This window comes from Rhinopithecus roxellana, chromosome 5, assembly GCF_007565055.1.
Source record: "Rhinopithecus roxellana isolate Shanxi Qingling chromosome 5, ASM756505v1, whole genome shotgun sequence".
Taxonomy (NCBI): domain Eukaryota; kingdom Metazoa; phylum Chordata; class Mammalia; order Primates; family Cercopithecidae; genus Rhinopithecus; species Rhinopithecus roxellana.
In genome coordinates, this window is record NC_044553.1 from 31959797 (window position 1) to 31982577 (window position 22781).

The window sequence follows — 22781 nt, forward strand, 5'->3', positions numbered from 1 at the left end:
CACGTCCCCGCAGGCTTGGCGACGCCATGTTTCAAGGGCAGCGTGGTTGGTTTTGCCGCAGCGTTAGCCGGGATCTGAGGCAATTCTGGGGTAGGAAGCTGAGTGGAAGCAGCGGGTTAGGTGGTGAGGGGAGCATCCTCCTCTCTCTGATGCTTTGGGTCCAGGGTGCTTGATAGGTTCACCCTGTGCTCTTACCTCCACAGTGGCTGAAGGGGGGACGATCAGTGACCCGCGAGCCGCCGACTTCTTATTCAGCTGTGATGCCTCGCACCCAGACACGCTGAGGTACTGAGGGCCACCTGGCAGCGCCACTTACGTTAGGATGAGCCGAGAGTTAGGGAAGGAAGTTGCAGTCCACTAATACTGATGGGGCTGGGCGCCATGGCGGACACCTATAATCCCAGCTATTCGGGAGACTGAAGCAGGAGAATTACTTGAACTCGGGAGGCAGAGGTTGCAGTGAGCCAAGATCGCACTCCAACCTGGGTGACAGAGAAGATTCCATCTCAAAAATTAAATAAGATAATAAAATAAAAAATAAATAAATAATATTGACGATAGGGTGAGGCTAGATTTGAGGGAAAGAAATAGACAACCACCTTTCCTTTCTGCTGCAGTGTCACAGGCTTCTCCCTGGTCCTCAGGCCTCTTCCTGATTTCCAAGTGTGTGTTTCCAGCTGCCTCTTCTACACCTGCATATGGCGCCTTGAAGGCCCCTCATATTCAAAGTCTAAATCAAATCTTATATCCCTTCACACCTGCGCCAGGGCCTGTATTCTCCAAAATTTTGAATAACAACCCTACGCCATGAAACAGCCAGTGGCCGAATACCATGAATTAGATCCCTGTAATTGTTCTTCATCCTCACTGCCACTAACTTAGTAGCACCTTAATTCCATTTTGGACGGCACTATCAAAGTAACTTCCTAAGCTGTTACTGTGCCTCGAATCTGTTCCCTGAGATCCCCCTTCGCATGGCTGCAGATTTTGTTCACAAACCAGACATCAGATCAGGGCCCTACCACATCCTCCTTTCCCCACTCCCCACTCCACCCACCGATTTCCTACAGATTTAGATCGTGTCTGTGCCTAACTTGTTTATTTCCCAGTTTTTCTCACGCCTTCAGTAGCCCAGTCAACCCGAACTGCCATTATTGTGCCTTCACGCATGCCTTTTTCTTGTAACGCTCTTCTTATCTCCACCTGTAGAAAAGATGTTACTTTCTATATGTGAAGGTTTTTCTGACTGCATGAGCGCTCCTCACCTCAGGATAAATTGATCCCTGTTTATAGCAATGACCATGGATAAGACCCATAGGCTGCTAGGTCAATCCACTGTTGATGCCCAGTAAACACTACCGTTTTAGATCAAGTTTCCTAATTCATATGGTCATTAACCAACCCTGTAAAGCTGAGATGTGCCAGATATAGGCCCCCAGAAAGTAGTATCTTATGCCATATGTTTTTCCTTCCTTGCCAGAAAAGGACAGCATACATGTATGCTTCAATGTAGTTGTCTCTCTGCTTCCAGTTATTTATTTATTCTTTTGAAAGGTTGAATACATTCTTGTTTGTTTCATAACCTAAAGTATTTCCTTTCTCCTAGAATATATCAGAGCCTTGATTACATAGAAGATAATGCTACAGTTTTTCATGCCTACTATCTCTCTGCAGTAGCTAATGCTGAAATAAAAACCTCTGTGGCTTTGGGTCATTTCATTCTTCCTCCTGCTTGCCTGCAAAAAGGTTAGCAAAGATCATTCAGCCAATACCTGTCAGACAGCCAAATCCGGCTAATCTCTGTGAAACAGCCAAATTCAACTGTACTTATTTTGTTCTCAGTCACATATTTTTGAATTTTGTATCTATTTAACATAAGTGGAAAAAGCATGGACTTTGGATCAGTTTGCCTTGGGTGTATATCCTGACTTTGTTTATGTATTGTTTATTCATATTCATTGAGCTCTCCTGTGTGCCAGGTTGCAACCTGGGTAGGTGCTGGGGATTCAATGGAGAGACAGACAGATGCAGATCTTTCCTTCACAGGCTAGGGTCTAATGCTTACTAGTTTTGTGATCTTTTAGCAAATTACTTCTCTGAAGTTGTTTTGAGGATAAAATGAGATAATAGGCCTGGCGCGGTAGGGCATGCCTGTAATCCCAGCACTTTGGGAAACTGAGGCAAGCAGATCACTTGAGCCCAGGAGTTCAAGACTAGCCTGGGCAACAGGGTAACATGGTGAGGCCCTATCTTTATTTATTTTAATAATTTCCAATTATTTTTAAAAATAAGATAATGTTTTAAGGTGTCTGATGTGGTGAGCATTTAATAAATGTGTTCTTTGCTAGTTTTGAATCTCTTCATTATTTTCCTAATTTTTTCTTCTGATATTTAAAGATTGGTTATGATAATAAACCCATGTATTTGTATTTTTAAAAATACACCTGAAAGCACTTTCACATCAATTTTTTTCAGCACCCCTAGAAAATACGATGGGGGCCGGGCGCGGTGGCTCAAGCCTGTAATCCCAGCACTTTGGGAGGCCGAGACGGGCGGATCACGAGGTCAGGAGATCGAGACCATCCTGGCTAACACGGTGAAACCCCGTCTCTACTAAAAATACAAAAACTAGCCGGGCGAGGTGGCGGGCGCCTGTAGTCCCCAGCTACTCGGGAGGCTGAGGCAGGAGAATGGCGTAAACCCGGGAGGCGGAGCTTGCAGTGAGCTGAGATCTGGCCACTGCACTCCAGTCCGGGCGACAGAGCAAGACTCCGCCTCAAAAAAAAAAAAAAAGAAAATACGATGGGGAAGTAAATCAACTGCTTCTGAGATTGGTTCTTTTAGTTTTCCTTGCTTGGAACACCCTTTCTTATCCTACCCAAATCCTGCCTATTTTTTCTGGGCTAACTTTATTATTATTATTATTATTATTATTTTGAGATGGAATCTTGCTCTGTCGTCCAGGCTGGAGTGCGGTGGTGTGATCTCAGCTCACTGCAACCTCCACCTCCTGGGTTCAAGTGATTCTCCTGCCTCAGCCTCCTGAGTAGCTGGGACTACAGGCGCCCACCACCACACCTGGCTAATTTTTATATTTTTAGTAGAGATGGGGTTTCACCATGTTGGCCAGGCTGGTCTTGAACGCCTGACCTCAAGTGATCTGCCCGCCTCAGCCCCCAACAGTGGTTAGAATACAGGCGTGAGCCACTGCGGCTGGCCTGGGCTAACTTTACCCCATTGATAGGTTTTGTATTATTACCCAATTCTTGATATGTAGCTTGCCTGTCCAATAGATATGTGTTCATCTCCAAAAAGACAGATTGAAGCTGAGTACATATTCCCAGTGAGGAGAGTATTAAAAAGAAAAGAAAACAACTTAAAAATTATTTCTATAAAAGAGCCATTAGAAACCCCAGAGATTTGGTTCCTTCCATAGTCAATGTCCTGGTGAAACTTACTTATAAGTAATAACACTAAATTGTTCTAAGTGGTTACACAGATCGATTAATGACTGGATGTGGGAATTGATTTTAAAAACTACTTGTGCCAATCAGTGAATACCCACCTTCAAGGAGCTTATATTGTAGAATGACTGTGATTTAATTTATCACTCCTATTTACTTACAGGATTAAATTATCACTCCTATTCTGCCTTTGAGTTTAGCATCTTATATTAACATATATTTAAATTTTCAAAAATCTGTTTTAAATGAAAACGTGCTTCTTTTTAAAAATTAAAAGCATACCTTTTTAAATCTGCCTATTGTCTAGTAGAAGCGTGAGATGCAAATGTGAGCCACATATGAATTTTACATTTTCTAGTAGCCACATTAATAAGAATAAAAAATAGCTGGGTAAGGTGGCATGCACCTGTAATCCCAGTTACTCTAGAGGCTGAGGTGGGAGGATCCCTTGAGCCCCCGAATTTGAGGCTGCAGTGCCCCAGGATCACCCCTGTGAATAGCCACTGCATTCCAGCCTAGGCAACATAGTGAGACCCCCTTCTCTAAAAAACTTAATTACATAATTAACTGAGTATAATTAATTTTAGGAATATATTTTATTTAACCTAATACATCTAAAATATTATCATTTCAATATATAATCTATAAAAATTGAGATACCCTACATTCTTTTTTTGATACTAAGTCTTCAAAATCCTGTATTTATTTTATACTCACAGCACCTCTCAATTTGGATTAACCACACATTTCCAGTGCTCAGTACCTACATGTAGCTAGTGGCTGCCACAGTGGACAGCAAAAGTCTAGAGTAATACCACCTTTTTTGTCCTTTCGGCTACTGCGAAAACTTTTGAGATCATTGAGTTTGGATGATGACATTGTCCTTTGACATGCGGACCATTGTAGAATTCCTGTACTACCATGTTAACTAGACATATTGTTCATCCACCCTTCTTTTATATCTATATCTATATATCTGTGTCTGTATCAATATCCATAGCTATATAGACATTAGATATACATCTAATATATCTAATGCATTATATAGATACATATGCATTATTATATAGAGAGATATATCTATGCAGATGTATATATATGTATACATATATACATCTAATGTATATCTAATGATACAGCTATAGATACTGATATATATCTAATGTATATGTAGATACAAATATAGATATAAAAGAAGAGTGGATGAACATACCTCAATGATATATATATACACACATACATCTAATGTATATAGAGATACAAATATAGATATAGATATATTCTAGCAGGAAAAGTCTACAACAATGATTAGCAAAGTGTATTAGAATCATCTGGAGAGTTTCTTAGAAAAGCAAATTCCAGAGCTCCTCCTCGACGATCTGATTCAATAGGAATCTGCATTTTAACAAGTGTGTTATGTGATTTTGTTGAAAATAGAATAACACTGGCCTAGAAATTTCAGACTTTAAGCAAAATTTGGAAGGTTTAAAAAAAACAGTATTGGATTTGTTTTTCTCATCACAGAAATAAGAAGAAAAATTGGTAGTTTTATTTGGGAACAAGACCAACATTTTCTGATAGAAAAGGTAAGAGTAAATTAAGGTACTTGTTTAGAATCGACAGTTTCACATTTTCTGAAAGCGGTTATCTTAAAATGTTTACTTATGACATGTTAGCACCAGTGAGTCAGATTAAGAGATTTATTTATTTATTTATTTATTTATTTATTTATTTATTTATTTCGAGATGGAGTCTCACTCTGTCTCCCAGGCTGGAGTGTAGCAACGCGATCTCGGCTCACTGCAACCTTTGCCTTCCGAGTTCGAGCGATTCTCCTGCCTCAGCCTCCCAAGTAGCTGGGATTACAGGCATGTGCCACCGTGCCCGGCTAATTTTTGTATTTTTAGTAGAGACGGGGTTTCACCATGTTGGCCAGGCTGGTCTCGAACTCCAGGCCTCAAGTGATCCGACCACCTTGGCCTCCCAAAGTGCTGGGATTACAGGCGTGAGCCACTGTGCCTGGCCCAGATTAAGAAATTTAAAGGGCATGCTGTTATTGAATATTATTTGGTTCGACTTTGTTTTATAGTAGTACATTAGTAAAGTTGAGGTTATTTTGTATAAATAAAATTATTCCCATAAGAAACTTGAAAATTTGCTTCTGTTAGTAATAAGAAGAGAATAATCGGTGCATAGTATTTACCAGTTCTTTACTGCCAGTGTAGATTCTAATTGGTTAATTTCTGTGATGTGCTGCTGTTTGTTGAATGTTTTGAATAACACCCCTCAATAAATGTGTACAAGAGTCTGTCTGAACCTATTCTGGTTCGGGGGCTGCTTAATTAACCAAAAACAGAAAAAAAATGTGTACAATACTGGAAAAATAGCTGTTTTGTAGCTTTTGCCATTCTGCCTCAGATTTACTTATGCTTTTGACTTACTTCAAAATCTTTCAGTAATAGCCATATTTGGGAACAATCGAGCTTTAAAACAAATAATGACAATAATGGAATATAATATGTTAGGTAAAAAGAATCCATGTGCTTGCTTCAGCGGCACACATACTACAATTGGAACAATATAGAGATTAGCATGGCCCCTGTGCAAGGATGACACGCAAATTCGTGAAGCATTCCATATATATATATATATGATACTCCAAAAGCAGACATAAGGAAAAAAGGAAGGACAGAAGGAAGAAATGAAAGAAGGAAGAAAATAAGGAAGAAAAGGGTGGGATAAGGAAAGTTTTCCTTTACAAAATAGCAGCTAGTAAATATAGAAAGAAAGATAAAATCGAAAATCACCATTTTTAAAACTCTCATGTAATAATTGATTTAGATAAGGTCATTAATGGATTCTAAACCCATGATCTCAAATTATCACCCACAGATTGGTTATTAGTTCCAAAGTTAAACAGTGTACCTTTACAATGGAGAGATCTGGCCGGCACCACTTTAACTTAGCAAACTTAGCATCACCAATATTGGAGACACCTTTCAGTATGTTCAGTCTGATATGATATAACAAATACACAGTATTATCTGTGTAGTATTCTTGTTCAAAACACTTTACTCGAATTTAATTATGAGTTAACATTCAGACAAATCCAGAATACAGACCATACCACAAGACAATTAACTGACCTGGACTCTAACATCAGTTAATGTCATCAAATACAAAAAAGGCAATAGGACCGCAGTAGATTAAGAGACATAAAAAAAGGAATAAAAGACATTTGGAGAGCAATTGGGAAAATTTAACAATGAACTGTATAATAGGTGATACTGTATTACATTTCATTTTCTTAAGCGTAATAGTGGCATTATAAAGATAAAACAATGTATATTTTTAGAAAACACATGCCAGGTATTAGAGAGTGGAAATGTCATATCTGCAAATGTTTTCAAGTGGTTCCACAAAAATAAAAAGAGAGAGGAGGCACTCAAGGTGTCGGAAATGTTAACACTTTGTGAATGCAGGTGAAAGGTATGTGGTATTTATTGTACTATTCTTTTTTGTTTTGTTTTGTTTTGTTTTGTTTTGTTTTTGAGACGGAGTCTCGTTCTGTCACCAGGCTGGAGTGCAGTGGTGGGATCTCAGCTCACTACAACCTCCACCTCCTGGGTTCAAGCAATTCTCGTGGCCCAGCCTCCTGAGAAGCTGGGATTACAGGAACCCGCCACCACACCCAGCTAATTTTTGTATTTTTAGTAGAGACAGGGTTTAACCATGTTGGCCAGGATGGTCTCGATCTCCTGGCCTTGTGATCCTCCCGCCTTGGCCTCCCAAAGTGCTGGGATTACAGGCATGAACCACTGCGCCTGGCCTATTGTACTATTACATAACCTTTTGGTAAGTTTGAAAATTTTCACAATAAAGAGTTAGGGAGAAAATCTTTCACTTTTATTTTTTATTTTGTTTAAACTTTAAACCCACAGCCACATCATATAGAAAATCTTTACAATATGTCCAAAATCAGGCTATCAACATATATTTTGTATTTCTGTCATTAATTTGCTTTTTCTTCCCAGGGCATCATCATCTGAAAATAATAGTTCTTTCAGTTTTTTTGTCTAGGAGGTAACAGTATGTTGTACTAAGGACTGAAATATCTAATCCTTGACTTTTCACAGTGTTTCCAGGAACGTGAGCAGTAATGCAATGGTTATTATTTGATGGTAATTATTGACTCTACCAGAACTTTAGAGTTTACAGATCACTAATTTCATCATTTAGCTTTATACATGAGAAAACTAAGGGAAAGAAAATATAATGACCAGTTTTAGTACACGTTGGCAGATATTAGCAAAGTGGAGCTAAATTTTCTCAGCTCTAACCCAATCCAATGTTTTTTCTACTAAAAAATTACTAGAACATGCTTGTATGGATGTTGACTCTAGAAGTTATATTGCTACATGATAAAAAAGTTTGTCAATTATTTCACAATATTGGTTGGTATGAGTGTTAGCCAATTATAATCATGTAACCACAGCATATATGAGTGGGAGGTACTCATCGAATGGCAATAACAAGGGTAAATCTGGGAGCATTATCATTATTATTGTTTGGAGTGGATTTAAGTTTTTATATAAATATAGAAACTTCTTAATAGTGTCTGGGCGCGGTGGCTCACACCTGTAATCCCAGCACTTTGGGAGGATGAGGCAGGCTAATTGCCTGAGCTTGGTAGTTTGAAACCAGCCTGGGCAACATGGCAAAACCCCGTCTTTACTAAAAATACAAAAAAGTAGCCAGATGTGGTGGCTGGTGCCTGTAATCCCAACTACTTGGGAGGCTGAGGGAGGAGAATTGCTTGAACTCGGGAGGTGGAGGTTGCAGTGAGCAGAGATCATGCCACTGCACTCCAGCCTGGGCGACAGAGCAAGACTTTGTCTCAAAAAAAAAAAAAAAAAAAAAAAAGAAAAAGAAAAGAAAGGAAACTTCTCAATGGTATGTAAAATAGATTATGTGATAGACACCAGTATCTAAGTTGCTTTCACAAAATATTTAGGAAAAGCTTAACATACATTGAGTTATTTTATATCTTTATAGCTAAATACTTCACTGTCCTTTTGAAGGAGAAATATAATTTGTTCAGCTTATTTTATAGTTTTGTAGCTCACAGGAAGCCCAGGAATCCTTAAGTCAAGGATTTTAAGAAAGTTTAAATTAGTAGCAAGTTTTTTTGTTTCCTTATTTTTGTGACTAAAAAGTAATATAACCACATTAGAGGAAATTTCAATACTTGAAAGGAGAATAAAATCAGTCAAAGTTTTGCTTATCTGACATAATCACAGCTGGTATATTTAAAATTCTCGTCTTCTTTATGTGTCTCTAAAAATATATAGTATAATTATATGTGTGTGTGGACAAAATTTTGTAAATTTTCTCCACCAAGCTAGATTGAGTGGACTTAAATGTGTAAATATTTTATGGCTTTTGATATATATATTGCCAGTTTATTTTTCCCTTTTAAAAACATTACTGATTGGATCATTGGTATGATGATTTTTTAGACTGTGATTTATTTTTCTATCCACAGCATGATGAAGTAACACCAAATGAAATAAAGACCCTTGGGGAAAACGGTGAACTAGCAACAGAGCACAAAAAAGAATTATCCGAAAGGTACTGAATTCATAAACTTCACTGATACTCAATTCAATGTAGACATCTGTGAGCACTGATTGTGTGCTTATCTCATTTAATTTTCAGTTTTCCTATGAGACTGATAGCATTATAATCATTCCCATTATACAAAAAAAAAGAGATCTATGATTAGAAAGATAAGCAATTTCCCCAAAGTCATACAAACTTTTATTTATTTATTTATTTATTTATTTATTTTTTTTTTTTTCAGACGGAGTCTGGCTCTGTCGCCCGGGCTGGAGTGCAGTGGCCGGATCTCAGCTCACTGCAAGCTCCGCCTCCCGGGTTCACGCCATTCTCCTGCCTCAGCCTCCCGAGTAGCTGGGACTACAGGCGCCCGCCACCTCACCCGGCTAGTTTTTTGTATTTTTTAGTAGAGACGGGGTTTCACCATGTTAGCCAGGATGGTCTCGATCTTCTGACCTCGTGATCCGCCCGTCTCCGCCTCCCAAAGCGCTGGGATTACAGGCTTGAGCCACCGCGCCTGGCCACAAACTTTTATTAAGTAGGGGAGAAGCAGGATTTGAAGTGAGTCAGAGCCCATTCATTTAAATGTTAGTCATTAAATACTATACTATGTATTTACTATGTAGCATACTATACTATCTCATAGTATAACATACCATACTGTCTCTGCAGAAAGGAAACAAGGATTTTATGTATGATAACAGTTAATAAATTATTTAAAAATTATATGTTTCTGTGTGTGAAAACCTAATCATCATGCTTATGAACTACAAAAGAATCTTAAAATATATTTTTTACTTGGAAGGAAATACACTACATATTAGCAGTAATTTTATTAGGATGAAAAGTGGCGAATGATTTCCCCTCTTCTTTCCAAATTGCTTGTAATATATTACTTTGGTTTAAGAAATTAAATTTAAACTGGGTATTGTGGCGCATGCTTATAATCTCAGCACTTAGGGAGGCTGAAGCCGGATAACTGTTTAAGCCCAGGAATTTGAGACCAGTATGGGCAGCATGGGGATACCCCATCTCTATAAAAAATTTAAAATACTAGCTGGGCATAGTGGCACATACCTGTAGTCCCAGCTATTTGCAGGCTGAGGTGGGAGGATCGCTTGAGGCCAGGAGTGAGCCGTGATCACGCCACTGCACTCTAGCCTGGGTGACAGAACAATACTCTGTCTCAAAGAAAAACGAGAAATTATTTTAAAAAGACAAACAAACATGGCCTTGCCATTATATTAGGACCAATTTATGAGAGGCCTTCTCATTGCAGGCTTATACATGATCTAGTTCTAGTTCTATGGTTTCCAATTCAGTTGCTTTTCAAATATTCATAGGGAACATTGATTCTTCAGAAGTGTATGTTTTATCCTCCAAACCTGTGGCCGGAGTCAACCTAAAAGTGGAGGCAGGGGAGTCCCTACAAGGGAGTGCCCCAGACTGTCCCAAGTTGTGGTCAGTTGGGATTCTAAAGAAAGAGCCACTAAGTAGAGTAATCAGTCTAAAGCATTTATTGAGGGAACTTGCAGATTACTGCACCAATCCTTGCAATGGACAAGATTAAAGGGGTGTTTTACCTAGGTATGTCCACAGTGAGGGGGTCTGGGTATGGAGTTTATATGAGGGTTTAAGGAATCTGGCTCAGGGCTGAGGCCAGTTTCTTTCAGTGTTTTGAGCAGCAACCTAGATACTTTTATCAGTGCCTGGAAATGTTTAAGGTCCTGGTTTGAGTTCAAGCCCACTGGGAGAACCCTGCACTGGGCTGTCTCACAGAGCAGTCAAAGCACTCTGTGATTTTTGGTCAGGACACGGAAAGAAAGTCAGGAGTAGAATTGGGGGAGGAGAGGATGGGACTGGGGTACCCTGCAGTCTGGTATTTAGCTGCTGTAATAAAAATGATCAAACAGTAGTTATCTGTCTTCAAAATAAAAAGTAATGATGTAATTTATATAATTTTTCAAGTTTTTCTCCCATAAAGGCTAATTTCCTTAATACACAAAGAGGTATTACAAATCTGGGAAAAATACGTCCAATCGAAAAACAACAAAAATGGACAAAGGATATGAATAAACCCTGGGTAGGTGTCTACTTCAAGCCTTTTCTTTATGGAAACAGCAGAGGGTGCAGTGTGAACATAGATAAAATATACCCTCAATTTACCTGCTGGAGCACTTGTTAGCATACTACTAGGGACATTGATTTTTTTTTACATCATACAAACTTGATGTACAAAAAATCAGGCAGTACAGAATTAGTATAAAATCCTAATTTCTCCCAAATCCTCTCCCAGTAATAACTTTCGTTTTTTGTTTTTCACTGAGACAGAATCTTCCTCTGGAGTCTGGAGTGCAGGCTGGAGTGCGGTGGTGTGATCTCGGCTCACTGCAACCTCTGCCTCCTGGGTTCAAGCAATTCTTGTGCCTCGGCCTCCCGAGCAGCTGGGACTACAGGCACATGCCACCCTGCCACACCAGCTAATTGTTTGTGTTTTTAGTAGAGATGGGGTTTCAGCATGTTGCCTAGGCTGGTCTCAAATTCCTGGCCTCAAGTGATCCACCTGCTTCAGCCTCCCAAAGTGCTGGGATTACAGGCATAAACCAGGCCTAGTCGAAAAATCTTATTTGATATTATGATGTGAAATGGCAGCATATGGCATTTCATTTTGTTTGTTTAACACATTTATTTATTTATTTATTTATTTATTTTTGAGACAAAAGCTCTTTCTGACCCCCAGGGCTGGAATGCAGTGGTGTCATTTCAGTTCACTGCAGCCTCAACCTCCCTGGTGAGAGATCCTCCTTCCTCAGCCTCCCAAAATGCTACCAGAATTACAGGCATGAGCCACCACACCTGGCCTACAATTTGTTACTTTTATGACACCTCCATGAACATCTTTTTAAAAATAAATCTTACTCTACTTTTTTGATAGTTTTCTTCATGTAAATTCCCAGAGGTGGAAATTACGGTATAAAGAGGAGTTGTTTTCTTTTTCTTTCTTAAACACCTTATGTTTATTTATTTATTTACTTAATTTTGTGTGTGTGTGTGTGTGTGTGTGTGTGTGTGTGTGTGTGTGTGAGTCAAGATCTTGCTGTGTCACCCAAGCTGCAGTGAGATGGCATGATCATAGCTCACTGCAATCTGGAACTCCCGAGCTCAAGCAATCCTCCCACCTCAGCCTCCTGAGTAGCTAGGACGGCAGATGTGTGCCACCACGCCTGGCTAATTAAAAAAAAAGAAATTTTTTTTTGAGACAGGGTCTCACTCTGTCACCCAGGCTGGAGTACAGTGGCATAATCTTGGCTCACTGTAACCTCTCAACCTCCACCTTCTGGGTTCAAGCAATTTTCATGCCTCAGTCTCCTGAGTAGCTGGGACTACAGGTGTGTACCACCATGCATGGCCAGTTGTTTTTGGTATTTTTAATAGAAATGTGTTTCTGCCATGTTGGCCAGGCTGGTCTCAAACACCTGGCATCAAGCAGTCCACCCTCCTAGGCCTCCCAAAGTGCTAGGATTACATGTGTGCCAACTTGCCCAGCCTAATTAATTTTTTTTTTTTTTGTCAAGATGGCATCTCACTATGTTGCTGAGGCTGGTCTTGAACTTCTGGGCCCAAGGTATTTATTAATTAGTATAGTAGCAGTTCAGGCATGGTGGCTCACACCTGTAATCCCAGCACTTTAGAAGGCTGAGGCATGAGGATAGCTTGAGGCCAGGAGTTCAAGACCCGTCTGAGCAACAGAGAGAGACCCAGTCTCTACAAAAGATAAAAAAAAAAAAAAATTAACTGGGTGTAGTGGTGTACTCCTGTGGTCCTAGCTACTTGGGAGGCTGGGGCAGGAGGATTGCTTAAGCCTAGGAGTTGAGGTTTGCAGTGAGCAATCTGTGGTCATTCCACTGTGCTTCAACCAAAGTGAAACAGTGAGGCCATGTACCAAAAAAAAAAAAAAAAAAAAAAAAAAATAGTAGCATATATCTGTTTCTTAGAATATGGAGCTGGAGGGTATTCTTTCATACTAGAAACAAACTACATAATATCATACAGTATGTTCAAATGCATGTACTAAAGGACTCTCCAAACTTTTAATCAAAATCTATGTTTAGTTTGTTAAGTAATTTCTTGAGAGAACCACTGAGAGATAGTGTCCTTGTGATGAAATGATAAATCTCTTCAGAGTTAAGTCTTATAAAGGAAATTTTGATTATGTTGATCCAAGTAATGCAGTGGTGGCACATTGGTTAAAAGGCAAAGTTTTACTTTTTTTTTTTTTGAGACAGAGTCTCGTTCTGTCGCCCAGGCTGGAGTGCAGTGGCGTGGTCTCGTCTCACTGCAAGCTCTGCCTCCTGGGTTCACACCATTCTCCTGGCACAGCCTCCCGAGTAGCTGGGACTACAGGCACCCACCACCACGTGCGGCTAATTTTTTTTGTATATTTAGCAGAGACAGGGTTTCACCGTGTTAACCAGGATGGTCTCGACTTCCTGACCTCGTGATCCGCCCGCCTTGTCCTCCCAGAGTGCTGGGATTACAGGCATGAGCCACCACGCCCGGCCAAAATTTTACTTTTAATTTCCCTAAATGCTGTCTCACTTGTGTCAGGAGGGATTGGGAGTACTCAAAGTGATCTTCCGGAGAATTTCTGCCATAAGAGTGTGTGCCCTCATTAGGAATGGCTCTCTCATTATCTGTCCGTGGTTGGAGGACTGCTTTCTCCGATAAAACCTTTATATCTCCTGGTAAAGGGGAAGATGTAGTATAACAAAGAGCTTTGCCATTTGGTGAGAGAAGGGGATGTCTTGTATATGTTGCAGTAAAATTCATTATGTGCAGTTTTGTGCCATCTTTCCAAGGGTCTTCAATGCATCCTACTGAGGTGCAGGCTTTCTTGATTGCAGTTGGGGTTTTCAGTTTTCTTAATAGTTCAGCTAGCACTTGAGTCACCAGATATAAGTTAGACATTTATCTCCTCAGTTGCCAGTATGCATTCTGCTTATTATCACTTGAAGTTCTTACTCTTCAGAGATCTCTGCTCTTCAGATTGTCTTCCTGATACAGATGGATTTGTTTGGTTTTTGAGTGGTTCTATTTTGAGATCATTACATTCTTTCCTCATCAACTCTTGTTCCAAACCATGGATCTTCAGGTCACAGCTTAACTTTTCCACCTCCCAGTTTGATGAAGGTAGATTGAAATTCCTCATCACCAGCTGAGTTTCCACCTCTGTCCTTAGCTAGAGTTCTACTTCTTTAGATTGCATCTGTTCATTCAATACTTTTAAAGATTCAGAGTTGTGTTGACTCATTTTATCTGATTTGCTCTCTAAATTATCTCTATCAATGCAAATGTTTCAATATACATAATAGGCCTTATTTACTTGTTGCTATTCCACAAAACTTGTTTCTTCATCTAATTGAGCTCCTGTAAGCTTTTCTTCCAAAAATCTAATTCTTTTTTTAACATAAGACTTCTCTTGAATCCTTAAGTCCTTTTTTGGTGTTTTCATATGGGCAAAACGGGAAGCAACAGAAGCATCTCCTCAATATGTTGAAACTGGAGTTGCTGGGTTTTTTTCATAATGTAGCATACAGGTATCACCTTCTATGAGTGCATCCATGAGAGCCCGAAACCAGGCTACTTAGGGCCGCCACCGAGTTTCCATTCCCTAATGTTTAGAAACAGCCCCAAACAGATCGAGTTGCCAGGGATCACCACGGGTTCCGATTTCCTTGAAGATACCTCCACTTTACCAGCGAAAGCAGCCACTCTGAGTTATTGAATTGAGGGTATTGGTCTTATATCTACCCATTTGGAATTCCTTAAGATTCTAAGGACATTTTAATCGATTCTCTTGGCTCTTCAGGGTGCATAGTCATATCATTTGTTAATAATGAAAGTATTCTGGCCAGGCGCGGTGGCTCACGCCTGTAATCCCAGCATTGTGGGAGGCTGAGGCAGGCGGATCACAAGGTCAGGATATCGAGACCATCCTGGCTAACACAATGAAACCCCGTCTCTACTAGAAATACAAAAAATTAGCCAAGCGCCGTGGCGGGCACCTGTAGTCCCAGTTACTCGGGAGGCTGAGGCAGGAGAATGGCGTGAACCCGGGAGGCCTGAGCATGAAGTAAGTCGAGACTGCACCACTGCACTCCAGCCTGGGCGACAGAGCGAGACTTATAAAATAATGAAAGTATTCCTTCTTTCACAATATGTCTTCCTTTTCATCCGCCCCCCCAACCTCTTTTCCCTTTTTCTGCTATTGTTTGGCCAGAATTAAATAATGGGTGGTCCCTGACTTTTCTGGGAACACAATTTTGCTTTATTTGTAGGATTTCATCCTAATGAGTAGTTTCTTTTGGGAGAGTTTAAATGAAATAGAAGATTTTTTTTTTTTTTTTTTTTGAGACGGAGTTTCACTCTTGTTGCCCAGGCTGTAGTGCAATGGTGCAATCTCGGCTCACAGCAACCTCTGCCTCCCAGGTTCAAGTGATTCTCCTGCTTCAGCCTCCTGAGGAGCTGGGATTACAGGTGTGCGCCACCATGCCCAGCTAATTTTTTGTATTTTTAGTAGAGACAGGGTTTCACCATGTTGGCCAGACTGGTCGGGAACTCCTGACCACAGGTGATCCACCTCCCTCGGCCACCCAAAGTGCTGGCATTACAGGCGTGAGCCACCGCACCCAGCCTTAAAAATGGAAAATAAAGCCTTTGCTATTACTCAGTGTACTTCTAGAGTTTTAGGAAAATAATAAATTTAAGGATGACTCCAATTTTTAATTATTGAGGTTTTTCTTTTTATACAATTATATTATTAGTTGTGTGTGGTCTAAGTATAGTAAACATTATCACTTTTAAATAGTGACTGTTCAAAAAGACATGAATGAAAATAGGATCTTTTAGTTGAGATCCTTTTACCTTTTTTTTTTGAGACAGAGTCTCGTTCTGTCATCTAGGCTGGAGTTCAGTGGTGCCATCTCGGCTTACTGCAAACTCCACCTCCCAGGTTCAAGTAATTCTCTAGCCTCAGCCTCTGAAGTAACTGGGATTACAGCTGCCCACCACCACACCTGGCTAATTTTTGTATTTTTAGCAGAGACAGGGTTTTACCATGTTGGCCCGGGTGGTCTCAAATTCCTGACCTTAAGTGATCCACCCACCTCTGTCTCCCAAAATGCCAGCATTACAGGTGTGAACCACTGTTCCTGGCCACCTTTTAGCTTTTAAAAATTAGAACATAATTTTTTTTTAGATTTTATAATTGTATAATTAGAACACCAATTTTTTTTTTTTTTGAGATGGAGTCTCACTCTGTTGCCCAAGCTGGAGTGCAGTGGCACGATCTTGTCTCACTGCAACCTCTGCCTCCTGGGTTCAAGTGATTCTCCTGCCTCAACCTTCCGAGTAGCTGGGATTACAGGTACATGTCACCACACCCAGCTGATTTGTATTTCTAGTAGAGATGGGGTTTTACCATGTTGGCTAGGCTGGTCTTGAACTCCCGACCTTAGGTGATCCACCTGCCTCAGCCTCCCAAAGTGCTGGATTTACAGGCATGAGCCACTGAGCCGGGCCCAGACATCAGTTTTTATTTGTTATAGTAAACTGTGGAAGTACTAATTAATAGAGGCCCAATTATTTGAACACTAACAAAAATGTTGTGATCATTTAAAATAGAATCTACTATGCTTTTCTTTTGGCAGATTTAATATTACATATGTATACGTGTATTTTGTCTGAATATATAGTATTGCATTACTGTACTTTCAGGGGTATTGAGAAAAAGACCCAGGACTCTAGAGACTCAAATACTTGTTTTGTAAAGTGGCCAAGAACACCAGAATATCTATATGGGTTTTTGTATTACTTAAAAGCACAAAAGTAGTTAATAGTTAACATTTTACCCCAGTAAGACTGAAGTCTGATCAAAGAGCAATGAAATTACTATATATGTGCTCACTTTGATGGCACATATACCAAAACTGGAACTATTCAGAGGTTAGCACGGCCCCTGCGCAAGGATGACATGCGTATTTGTGAAGCATTTTATATATTTTTTAAAATCACTATATATATTGCCTGAAATGAGTTCTTACTTGTAAAACAAATCCAAATATATACATATGTGGTGTAATATACTGTAGTAAATGTAAATATTTATTATAAATATATTTTAATATAAATGTAATACATATAGACATATATATAGTATATATATGTGACTTTCTGTATGTTTTATTTTACAGCCCAGAAAAGCATTTTATAAGAACTCCAGTTGTAGAAAAGCAGATGTACTTCCCTCTACAGAATTACCCAGTTAACAACATGGTAACAGGTAGTTTAAAATAAAATTTAGAGTAAACTCAGGTAGGGAAGAAACAAGGGAATATTGTGTTGAATAAAGCTGTTGTATTTCAAATACCTAGAAAGTAGAGCCTTCTCTATTAAGCATGGTAATGGAGGAGACATCCTTTACATATTGAGTAAATTACCTGCAGAATTGACCCAGGAATATGCTTTTATATTTTCCGTGCTAAAACAATGGTATCAAGGTAGGGTGACCACATGTCCCTATTTACATGTGGTTTATGCTGTTGTTCTGGCATTAGTTTTTAATTCTCAAGTGTCCCAGTTTGGAAGATAAATTAGATGAACAGCCCCAATCATAGTTTCTTTTGAGAATCTGATGAAACACAGGCCCCTTTCCTTAGCATACACACATACAAACATAACACACACACTGCCATTCCATTCAATATCAAATATATAAATCTTTTAAAAACCAAACAAAAAACATAATACACAAACTTTACATATAATTGTAAAAGACTCACAGATGCCCAGAACCCTATACATGGATTACCCAGGTGTCCATGGACTCCATATTTGGGTTTCCTATACTAGTGTCCTACATAAGGAGAAGACAACTAACCACAGCTGACATTGAGAGGGTAGATCCAAGGAGACCAACTGAAAAGTGGCCATTGGGGTTTGAATTGTGTTGAGTGAGATGGATATTTAGATACTTTGATCTGAGTAGTATTCAGTGGAGTGATTGATAACAATTTTAAAAATAAAGATTTTTTTAAAAATTGTTTTTAAAAGAGCAATTTTTAAAGTATGGGTTTTTGAACACTTATTTAAAAAATAATTTGTGTATTCATCATTTTCTCTTTATTTAGCAATGTTAAAACTACCTCTTGCAGCTAGTCCAGTTTCCTAGATCCTAGATGTCTTGCCATATTACTATCCCTGTTCATTTGGACTTACCAAACATTTATTAGTATATTTAAAAGAGCAACAATAAATATTAAAATCAGCCATAGATAAGGACATATACCTAAATTTGGACATGTAATAGTGCTGCTTTATGTATTATTGCTGGATAAAAAACAGTCTGATTGTTCAAAAAGACATAACAGTGTAACACAAAAACAAATTTTTTAAAACTATTTAAAAATTACAATTTTAAAAGTATAATTTCAATCTGTGGTAATACTCTATTGTGAATTTTATTGGTAGAAATAAAGTAAAAATTTTTAATGTTTTTATTTGCTCAATTGGATAAATTTGCTTTTTTGTATTTCTGCATTAAATAATAGCAATTTTTTGAAAGAAATCTTTATTTTTAGAGATAATTTATTTGTTTTTAATTTTGATGTGAAATGGCAAGTCCTTCTCTTTTTTGTCACGCCCATCTGCTTGCACAGGAAGGAATAACTTCTTGTAAAAAATCAGCTTGTGTGAATTAAACATTTAGTGACTAAGTTCTAATTTAGGCTGTGGTATCAATTTTTGAGACTAAAACTTGACTCTCTCTTCCTCGGAAAAGGTTGGGTTCAACTCATTGACTATTAAATTTCTGAAAATAGAATTAATTGTGGTCTTTATTTATAGAAAATACAAGTTGGGGCAATAGCCTAGAACAGTGTTTCTCACTTTTGGTGCTACTGGCATTTTAGGCCAGATAATTCTTTGTTTGGGCGAGGGTAGGAGAGTGTCAGTCCTGTGCATTATAGAATATTTACCTTGGCCTCTGCCCACTAGATACCAATAGCAGCACAAATCTGTCCCCCAGTTGTGACAACCAAAAATGTCCCTAGACATTGCCAAATATCCCCTAAAACATCAAAAGATTTTTTGTTTTGTTTTCAGCTTTTGACTGGAATTAAATTCTCTCAGACTAATAATATCACTTGTTATCACCCATGATAAGAAGTTCTGATTGACAGTTACATATGTGATTAATAAGAGTAAGAAAGCAATTACTAATAATTGTAAATACTTTGCTGGCAACAATTTTCAAATCAAAAGGTTCTGATAATTAAAAGTTTGGAAATCTATAATAGATGCTATATTAGTTATTTATTGATATAAATCAAAGTGCTCCGAAACTTAGCAGCTTAAAACAATGAACATTTATTTATTTGTTTATTTATTTATTTATTTATTTATTTATTTATTTATTATAGAGATGAAGTCTCACTGGGTTGCCCAGGCTGGTCTCGAACTCCTGGGCTCAAGCAATCCTCCTGCCTTGGCCTCCCAAAGTGCTGGGATTCCAGGCATGAGCCACTGCCCCTGGCCCAGTGAACATTTATTATTTCAGTTTCTAAGGTCAGAAATCCAGGAGTATCTTAGCTGGGTACTTCTGTCTCATAGCCTTTTGTAAGGTTGCAGTCAAGTTGTCAGCTAGAGTGCAGTCATTCCAACGTACAACTGGGACTGGAAAATCCACTTCAAAATTCACTCAAGTGGTTATTGGCAGGTGTTGGGTCCTTGCTGGATTTTGGCCAAAGGCTTCAGCTCCTCACCAAATGGGCCTCTCCATAAAGACTATCCACAACATGGTAGGTAGTTTGCTTCCCTCAGAGTAAAAAATCCAATAATAAGAAAGAGCATGTCCAAGACAAAAGCCTTAGTCTTTTTTACATCTGACTCTCAGGAGTGACATAGCATCACTTCTGTCATATGCCATTGGTTATACAGATCAAACCAAGTACAAAATGGTAGTGGACTGTGAATATCAGGAGGTGGGGATCAGTTGGGACCACTGAGTGGCTGACTATCACAGATGCATGTGGGACTGTCCACCAAGAGTGCCTTTCTTAGGAATTCCCTTCTCCCTCCCAGTTTATCTGGATAACACAGGAACAGACATTGTTTTAAACATGAGCTTGCTCCCCACCCTCAACATTTGCTTTGAGAGTGAATGTCTGATTTGAACTGGGCTAATGGCAGATCTTCTGGATTTTTAGATATGGAACATAGCAAATCAAGTCATTCTCATTTAGGTGATCAAAAGTCTAAGATGTAAAACTTAGGCGCTGTCATTGGCCATATTTTCTACCATGAAAAGAAAGCCAACTTGCTTCCAAAAAGGAAAATGAGGCCAACACATAGAGAAAAATTTGAGACCAAGGTTGCAGTGAGGTGTGATAGTGCCACTGCACTCCAGCATGGGCAACAAAATAAGACCCTGTCAAAAAAAAAAAAAAAAAAAAAAAAAAAAAAATTACACACACACACAGACCAGGAAAAAAAAACCCTAAAACCTTCAGACTAGTTGAGAGCGATCGTAGCTGGTTCTAATTAACTCTGAGTCCCAGCAATATGCCTGCCTTCCTCACAGCTTGGATGATATGGCAATGTCCTTCCAGTAAACTCCCCTTTTGTTTAAATTAGTTTAAATTAGGTTTCTGTCCACTTCATCCTAAAGTCCTTACCTATTCAAAAATGCTACAATAATCTATTTCTGATGTTATAAATATCCTATCCTTCTTATACTTACAGGAATATTTTTTACCAATGTAGTAATTTTTAAATTCCTATCCTCGCACATCTTCAGAGGTTTCACACAGTGTATGTGTGCAATTAACTAAACACTAATAGTGATTTTTTCTGCACTAGTTTATTTTACACAGATACACAGCCATTAGGCAACGATTATGAACTCATAGAGTATAGTAATAGTGCTTGAAGAGCTCCTAAAGTAAATGACCATGATTAAAATATCTTTAAAGATACTAGTCAATTTTATATGCTTGGATTCATAGTTAATTTATTAACTGTGAAGTTATTTTTTATTAGAAATGATTAAACAGTATGCATGGATATCCTGTTGATCTTGATGGTACAGTGTTCTAAATTCAGTCATCCTTGAGCTCTATCAGAATTTTTTCACACAATATTTACTTTTAAATTAGATTTCAATTTTAGTAAAAGCTACAAACACTTGTGTTACACATAAAATGTAATCATTTAAATAGTAAGCAATTGATATCAAATTAATATTGCTTAGTGATAGAGTCCTTAAACTGTCACCATTCTAGGCAGTGTTTTTTTATATGACTCTTATCTATTTTGGATAACTAATTGACATCAAAATTACTCTTATCCATTATCTTTGTTGACTGAACAGTAATATCGATTTTTCATTATCTTTTTTAAATCCTATTCCAGTGTTAGCAGCGCAGGAAAGTGTTACCTGCTGAAACAGGGAAGATGAACCCTTTGCACTGTTAGTAGCTGGTTGGATGGATAGTTCTAAGTGATTACCCTCTAAGCTAGATACACTTCCCAGTTATTTTAGTTTAAGTACTTTTATGTTCTAGCCCCAACCTAGACATCATAATCTCAATAGTCAAAGTGGCTTTAATCCACCTTTTAATCTCTTAAAAGGTGGCAGAAAGTTGTGGGAAGGGGAAGAGGAGGTGTTCCCTGATAGTTATAAGGTTTCATGGAGCATCTTCTCACTGGTATTATTTCTTCTTTTTACCTCTTTTCTAAAAACATTCTTTAGAAGTCTTAACTCTAATAAATCAAAGACACTGAAAAGCAAATAGTATGAGAGGGTTTCAAGTATATATCTCTATATATTTTTTATTTTATTTTGTAGGTTATATATCAATTGATGCCATGAAGAAATTCCTTGGGGAGCTACATGACTTCATTCCTGGAAGCTCAGGGTATTTGGCATATCATGTTCAAAATGAAATTAATATGTCTGCTATAAAAAACAAATTGAAGAAGAAATATTAAATTAAATTGTAAATATCTTAGCATTTATTTTCTATAAAATATTATTGAGATGTGCATAACATAAAATGCTCCCTTTTGGTACTGGGGGATAGAGAAGTGGGAAAGAATTTTTCTGTTTCTCAAAATATGTCTTTAGGAAATTCAGAATCATTTTGGTTCTGTGTTTTCACATTTGGGCTGGGCTTTTTTCCCTAGCTTATAACAATATGTTCAAATATTCTCAATGCACAGTTAGTTGTTAAGGAGTAATTGTCATTAAAATATATTTCATGAGAAGTCTCAATCTCAAACTCTCCATCTCTCAATCCTCCTCCTCCTCCTCTCTCTCTCTTTCTATTTCTCTCTTTCTCTTTTCCCTCTCTCTTTTTCTCCTCCCCTTCTCTCTCCTCTTTCTCTTTCTGTCTGTCAAATGCTCTTTTGGCTTTAACATTCTACTGATTATATTTTTTCTAGATTGAATACTGTGAATGCTAAGTTTTGTGATTCTGGTCATCTTATTTTGATTTAAAAAATCAGGATGCTAGTTGAGTTCTGAATTACTGTTTCTGACTTGAAACATATGGAGAAAAATATTTTAATAATTCATATTTCATGTTGGATGGTTTCTGATAATAAATATTTGAAAAGTGACTTAACATAAACAGACTATGA

The 22781-nt window shown here is 38.3% G+C and overlaps 1 protein-coding gene, 2 non-coding genes and 1 pseudogene across 3 annotated transcripts; 3 read left to right on the forward strand and 1 right to left on the reverse strand.

Moving 5' to 3' along the window:
- Positions 1 to 22765, forward strand: TERB2 (telomere repeat binding bouquet formation protein 2). Its single transcript, XM_010352938.2, has 7 exons — positions 1 to 90; positions 204 to 285; positions 1607 to 1746; positions 4989 to 5050; positions 9010 to 9095; positions 17336 to 17424; positions 21988 to 22765. Exons 1-7 carry the CDS (start codon positions 27 to 29, stop codon positions 22128 to 22130), a joined length of 666 nt encoding a protein of 221 aa, XP_010351240.1. The 5' UTR covers positions 1 to 26; the 3' UTR covers positions 22131 to 22765.
- Positions 6005 to 6108, forward strand: LOC115897788. The gene has a single exon (XR_004057583.1). It is a non-coding gene; the product is annotated as a U6 spliceosomal RNA (small nuclear RNA).
- On the reverse strand, positions 13269 to 14624 carry LOC104653887 (annotated as a pseudogene).
- LOC115897799 lies at positions 17042 to 17145 on the forward strand. Its single transcript, XR_004057593.1, has one exon. It is a non-coding gene; the product is annotated as a U6 spliceosomal RNA (small nuclear RNA).
- Positions 22766 to 22781: the final 16 nt, after the last annotated feature.